The 6,443-nt window shown below is 43.6% G+C and overlaps 1 protein-coding gene across 1 annotated transcript in view; it reads right to left on the bottom strand.

Moving 5' to 3' along the window:
• Positions 1 to 87: 87 nt before the first annotated feature.
• The window catches only part of DMRT1 (doublesex and mab-3 related transcription factor 1), a 54,164-nt gene continuing 47,808 nt past the window's right edge, over positions 88 to 6,443 (bottom strand). The window contains exon 5 of the mRNA XM_009993618.1: positions 88 to 227. Coding sequence (XP_009991920.1) covers positions 88 to 227 — 140 coding nt within the window. The remainder of the gene's footprint in view (positions 228 to 6,443) is intronic.

Below are 6,443 nucleotides of genomic sequence, written 5' to 3'. Positions count from 1 at the left end.
CCTCCCCCCCCACAACCCCCAAGCAGAACAAGCAAACCGTAAACGCTGCTGCACGTCCTGCCCCGGGCGAGGACCGCCGAGCCAAGCCTACTCGCCGCCCTCCAGGACGGGGGTCACAGCGAAGGCGCCGGGCTCCGGGGGGGGCTCGCACTCTAGGTCTCCCTTGGTGCTCTCGCTGCTGGACAGGCACCCCAGGCTGGAGTCCTGGCTGCTGGGTGGCGAAAACACTGCGAGTAGGGGAAGAGAGAGAAAAAAAAAACAGCATCTGAGACACCCCCACCCCCGACCAGAGGAGCCCCAAGTGCTTCACCCGTCCCCCGGGTAAGGGGTGAGAGGGTGTGCTCGCTGGCCTCCTTCCTCCGGCCAAGATAAACGCAGAGGGAGTTACACTGAGGGGAAACAACCTCAGGTCTGGGTGCTGCAACGCCTCCACACCCCAAAAATTAACCAAACAGGCTGCATACAGACCTAAGGCTCTGGCTTCGGCAGCCCGAGGTTAAGGACAAATATTAAAGAATTTAAAACTAATACAGTGCTAGGAACAGTTGCAACATTGCAACTTGTAGTAGATACAAAAACCAAGCAAAAGGGTCTCTGACCTTCCTAACCTTAGATGAGTTGAGATCCACCCTGAACACTCCCTTCCTGCCTACCGTGAATATAATTAAGGGGAAGCTGCGGTGGTAATTTCTCTCCTCATTAACTTCCTGATTGGTTTCAGGCTCACGATTCCGGCGGGCGGCAGTTTGTCACCACGTCCAAATGGCCAATCGTTAATACTAATGTTTGTGTAACTAACTGCCAGCATCTGCCACGGCTTCTTGTACAACAATAATAGTGAAAGGGTAACATTAGTGCTTCCCCTGTTAATTCAGATTCTGTTCATCAATAGGAAAATCTATGATGTAATTAGCAAAATGCATCAGTAGTTGAGGCAGTTGGAGGGAACTAAATCACAGCAAGAGCTCCATGGGCCCCTGACACTTTAATCATTAATACTTATTATGTTCCGGATTTTACTGTTTAGTGGAGAGTATTACCAGGCTGTGCTGTTTTGAAAAATAATATTGTTTACAACCAGTGCTTGTTTTTCAGAAGCCATGATAAACCGAGTACTACTGTGCCAGAACAAGGAATACAGGAGCTGGGGCTTAAACTCCATCCCCAAGCCGCACCACTGTGCCGAAGACAGGAGCTGCTCTATGCCTGGGCTCATGGTGCTTGCAGACTCCAGGGACTTCTAGCACATCTTAAGTTCAACAAAACAGAAAAGGTCAGGTCTGACTTCCACAGCCAGGCAAATCCAACCAATCCTTTACCAAGGAAGGTAAACAGCATCCATCTGGGTTTATCCCATGAGTGGAAAAAATTATAAACACCCTCTTAAAAAAACACCGACATCCTATTACTATAGTAATGTATGTTTTCGCAGTGACTTCCACTTGCAGCTCAGCTTCCTGATTTGTCCTTATTTTAAACACGACACTGGTTACCAACAGACAGAAAAGACATTATGGAGTTGAGGTCTCACATATAATTTGTGTCCCATCACTAGATAAAATGGTGATTTTTGTTACTTTCAGTGAGTTTTGCCCATTTTTTAACATTGCAGAATTGGGCTCCTTCATTTCATGCAAATTTTAACGCTTGTAAGGGACAAGCAAGGCTCTCTAACACTACCCTGCCAAAGCAGGTTCTACTACTGTCTTTTAGACCTGGCATGGGACCATGTAATCACAGAATTTTCAGAGCTGGTAGGGACCTCCAGAGATTATCTAGTCCAATTCCCTGGCTAAAGCAGGGCTGGCTTCAGCACATTACTCCAGACTGCATCCGGGCAGGTCTTGAGTATCTCCAGAGAAGGGGATGCCACAACTTCCCTGGGCAGCCTGTTTCAGTGCTCAAAAGGTGGTTGTTTTTTGTTTTTTTTTTTAACTTGATGAATGGGAGATTAACCCCATAGTAGATTTTTTCCTAGCTAGAAGAGAAAGAGAATAATGCAGTTCTCAGATATGAGGGAGTGACAAAGCAGTCAAGGCAATCTGCAACAGTATTTAGGCGTCTGCAAATGCTGCTAATGTTTAAGGACACAGAAAGAGGAATTTGGGTCTAGAGAATCATGTATTTCTCTGCTATATGGTCAAACACACAAAGCAGCCAAACAGGTCTTGAACATCTCTGGGCCTCAATAACAATTGGCCTGCTGGAGGAGGGCACTGATTTACACCTACAGCAAATTAGAACAGCACTGGGGTAACCTGCAGTTTGGAACAACTTTGAAGATTGTAACTTTTTCTACCCCATCAATCCTGAAACACTTCAGATCAGAAACACTTCTTGTGGGCTGCAACAGTCAGGCTCTCTCTCTTCTCCAAGGAGAATGTACTAGGCAATTCCTGATGCTGCTGTTTCCTATCTCCCCTTTTCAGTGTGTAAGTGGGATTGATGATGGAGTTCCAAGGAGTAGTCGCATTTTGGTGCCCAGATGAAGACACAGCTTGTCTTTCCACTTCACTTCCTCTGCTAAGTCTGTGCTTAAGATTCTATCACTGCCCAAGAGGTCCTACGGCTTGAACTGGATGCAAACATACAGCTCAGGGAAAGTAAGTGAAGGAATAGAGGAACCATCCTCGTTAAATCACCATCCCTGGAGATGTTTGAAAGACAAGCAGATGTGGTGCTTAGAAATAGTGTTTAGCAATGAACTTGGCAGAGTTAGGTTACTGGTTGGACTTGATTACTTTAAAGGTCTTTTTCAACCTGAATGATTCTGTGATTCTGTATGCATTTCTCCTCTGGAAGGAAAACTGGTTCACCCTGTGAGATGGGTTCACAGCACAAACACATTCATTGGGTGGCCTACTCTGCACCACACTCCGATGATCTGAAGCACAAACCACGCATTACTTCAGATGAGTGTTGGAGTGGTCTGTGCTTTGACTACTAGAAAATGACAGAATAGAAAGGCTCTGTAGGCCCACACTCCAATGTCAAAGGGGAAATCACCTACAGCAAATGCAGCAATTGGCAGCTTTCCTGACATGTGCTAGAGACTAGCTCCTCAATGGTCATTCAGTGCCTCAGCTTTTGCCTGCAAACAACACAAGCTTTGGTTGGGTCTGGTCACATCTACAATCAGGAATAATCTCTTTCTCCATGAAATTACCTCTCACTACATGGTAAACAAACAGTAGTGTGGCTTCAACAGGGCTGGCTGGCTCAAACACTCAGCTCTCTGACTCTGAAATCTCATTCTTCTCTAATTTAGCAAAGCCCCAGTGTGTTAAGATTTAGGACATACTGTAAGGAATGTCTGTGTTCTCAGGCTCCAGAAGTATGAAGGAAGCGACTGAGGTTGAAATGGGATGATTTTTTGTTTACTCCTGAGTAGCCAAATGAAGAAAAGGTTTATTTATTTTAAAGGATTTATTAGGTTTTTTTTTACTGTGCATGTGCCTGGAGTAAGGGAAAGGCACATTTTTACATACTGAGATCCATAAACCTCTGTGACAAACTTACGGGAAGTTTTTTCCTTAACAGAAGGAATCCAACAGAAAACCCACCCAACAAGCTACAGTATGGATGTTAAAACCCTACCATAGCAAAACTGCCACATCATTTTTATGATCTGTTTTTTCCAGCAATTCTATATGAATTTAGTATAAACCCAGGGAATGACAGAGGGCAACTTTTTCAGTAGACAGACACCTGTATCTGTTTCTTAGCACCTCAAGGAGTTTCTCCTACATCTTCTGGACCAGCAGAGATCCACCAGTCTGTCAGCATTTCTCAGGGACCATGAGACATCCCAATCAGACTTCAAATGGAAAGTGTCACTACCTGGGAAAAAGTCCAGTCACCAACGGGTTGGTCTCACAAACTGCTTCAGGGTCTGAAGCACTGATCTAATAACAGGGGTTGCTTTTCCACTGACTTCCAGAGTGATCACAGTTTTGACAGACAATCTGGGCTACATACAGTGGCCTCTGAATGTGCATAGAGGTATGTAACAACAACCACACAGACATTAAAAACAACCTGGCACTACCAAGATACTCTCCCTAGCAGATTAGAGTACTACTGCATCCAAACCTGCCCTGCTTACTCAGAGAGACTGCCACTTCAAGCAAGGATAGATGCAACACTGACTATAAGAGCAAGATCCTTGGACTGGGACTTGTAGCTGTAAAAAGGCAGCAAAAAGGAAAAAAAAAAGCAATTCTGTTCCAGTGTTTTAATCACACAGCAATAAAATGTAGAAGTTCCAAGTTCATGGAAACAAAATTCATGTTCTTTCTGATTTAAGTGTATGAGTTTAATCTGTTAGAGGCTTGTGGCTGATCCTCCCACTGTTGTTACACAGCCCTTATCTGTGTAAATAACGGTACCAGAATCGGGTCTGTGACAGTTTTTAAAGACCATTCCTTGATCTAATTACATTTTACCCTTGGGAAAGCACCTGAATATTTCTGAACCATATGAATCTGAAAAAAATTCAGCTAATACCACACAAGAAAATAAGTGAGAAGGGATTCCAACCATAAACACAAAACCTTACATCTTCTGACACTGGAAATCACATTGACTTTTAACATGAATGATCCCTGGAATTCAATGGACTGAAAAGAACAATACACTTTCAGTGATGTGAGAAAGCAGAAGGATATTCATGCTTGAAAAGTAAGTATTTTCCCAACTTTACATTTAAAAGACCATTAAACTCTCAATAAGGAGCCATCTTTAAAGTTTTGAAGTTGAGAGATACAATCAATTTTTAAAAACTCTCTTGCTTTCTTTTTCAGGTTTGAGGAAAGTATGTCTACAAATGTCAGTTCCATATGCTATTAAGGCCCATGTGCTCCCTCCTGATGCACAGACAAACGTATGTAAGTGCAGCCACATGTGCAGGATGAAGGGGAGTGGACCAGACTGTCACTGGCAGGTCGAGGGCACCAGACCATCACTAAAGGGTGCCTGGGTTTTTGGTGTGGAGGTAAGACTGGAATTGCTTTCCACGGTACCTTCTCTGTAGCCAAAACATTTTTCTTTTGCAAATACCACTGGAAATGCATGATATCTAAGCAAGCAGTAACTTCCACTCCAGGCTCCACAGATCCTGTATGAAGCATCTCAAAAAACTAACAGGCCTGGGAAACTGGTGGCAGTCAAACCAAAAAGCAAGCCATGCTACCTGCACGAAGAGTAGAACAAGAAAGAATGGTGTTGGCACTCTCCCCAGGCTACCACCTGAAGCACTGGCACCAACTCGGTGCCACTATCCGATATAGTGGGGTGGCCATCAATGAAAGATGGGCACAGTGGCCTGGAAATACTACAGCCTGAGTTCTGTTCTAAAACACCATTCAGTTTCTGCCAAACTCAGTGGTACCCTGCCAGTCCACTGCTCAGACTGACCCTGGAGAGCAGACTTTACCACCCACTGCCAGCAAACAGCCTGCCAAGATACAGCAAATACCATAGTCACATATGGCAACTGCCTGAAAAAGCATTAGGTAAAAAAAAAAACAAACAACAAAACTAAACTAAAAAACCCCCGACTACTTCTGTAAAAATAGGCACTCAGAATCAGAGAACTACCAGAAGCAGTAAAAGAGACAAAAAAAAAAAAAGAGTGAGAGAAAAACACAATTTTCCTTTTGTAGTGAAAGCATCAGAGTGGCAACAAGACTGTCAGGGTCTGTCCTAACTTTGCTGTAGATAGCCCTAAGATGAGCACAACAAAATCTTCATGCAAACACATGCACAAAAGCCAAATTAAATTTTCCTAAACAACTTCTTTCAACTGCATCTCCCCTTTGGAGTGCTCAACCCTAGATTCCCAAAATGTTCAACTCTTTAAGCACTGAGTTAATTAACAAAAGATCAAAAAGAGTAACTATCTCCACTGAAGTTCCCATGTTATTCCTTTCTGTAAGAATGCACTATTTGAAAAGATGGAGGACTGTGAAATTAGACTAGAGTGAAGAAACCAGCATTAGTGTTTGGCTGTTCTTCATAAACCAGCTATGCAATGGGATCAGTCTCACATTCTGGTGTTCTGCTCTGTGCAGATCTAAGCCACCAGTTGTCAAGAGCCTTTGGCTTGATAGGTTACTGTTCTAAGACCACAGAGAAGCTGCAAAGCCTTAAGAAAATCAAGAGATTAACTTTAATCAGCTGTGTTTTCAATATTTCCTTTGAAAATAAAGATTTGTATTTTGTAAAGCTGCAGCAACTCATGTTTCTGAAGGATGTTCACAGTCAATGCTGACATGTCTTTGCAAACTTTGCTTTGATCACAACATTTTGGACTGTTCTGTGCTGACTGTAATGTGGACCAGCTTAGAGGAACATGGGAACGGTGCTCTTTTTCTGCTTTGCATGTTACCTACAGAAGGGCAAACAGCCCTGTTCTAGAAACCTGTGTCCACGGGTATTTTCCT

Source organism: Chaetura pelagica, unplaced genomic scaffold, assembly GCF_000747805.2.
Source record: "Chaetura pelagica isolate M959 unplaced genomic scaffold, ChaPel_1.0 scaffold42, whole genome shotgun sequence".
In the NCBI taxonomy this organism is placed as follows: Eukaryota; Metazoa; Chordata; class Aves; order Apodiformes; family Apodidae; genus Chaetura; species Chaetura pelagica.
The sequence above is the reverse complement of the archived record's forward strand: the minus strand, read 5'-3'. Positions and strand labels throughout refer to the sequence as shown.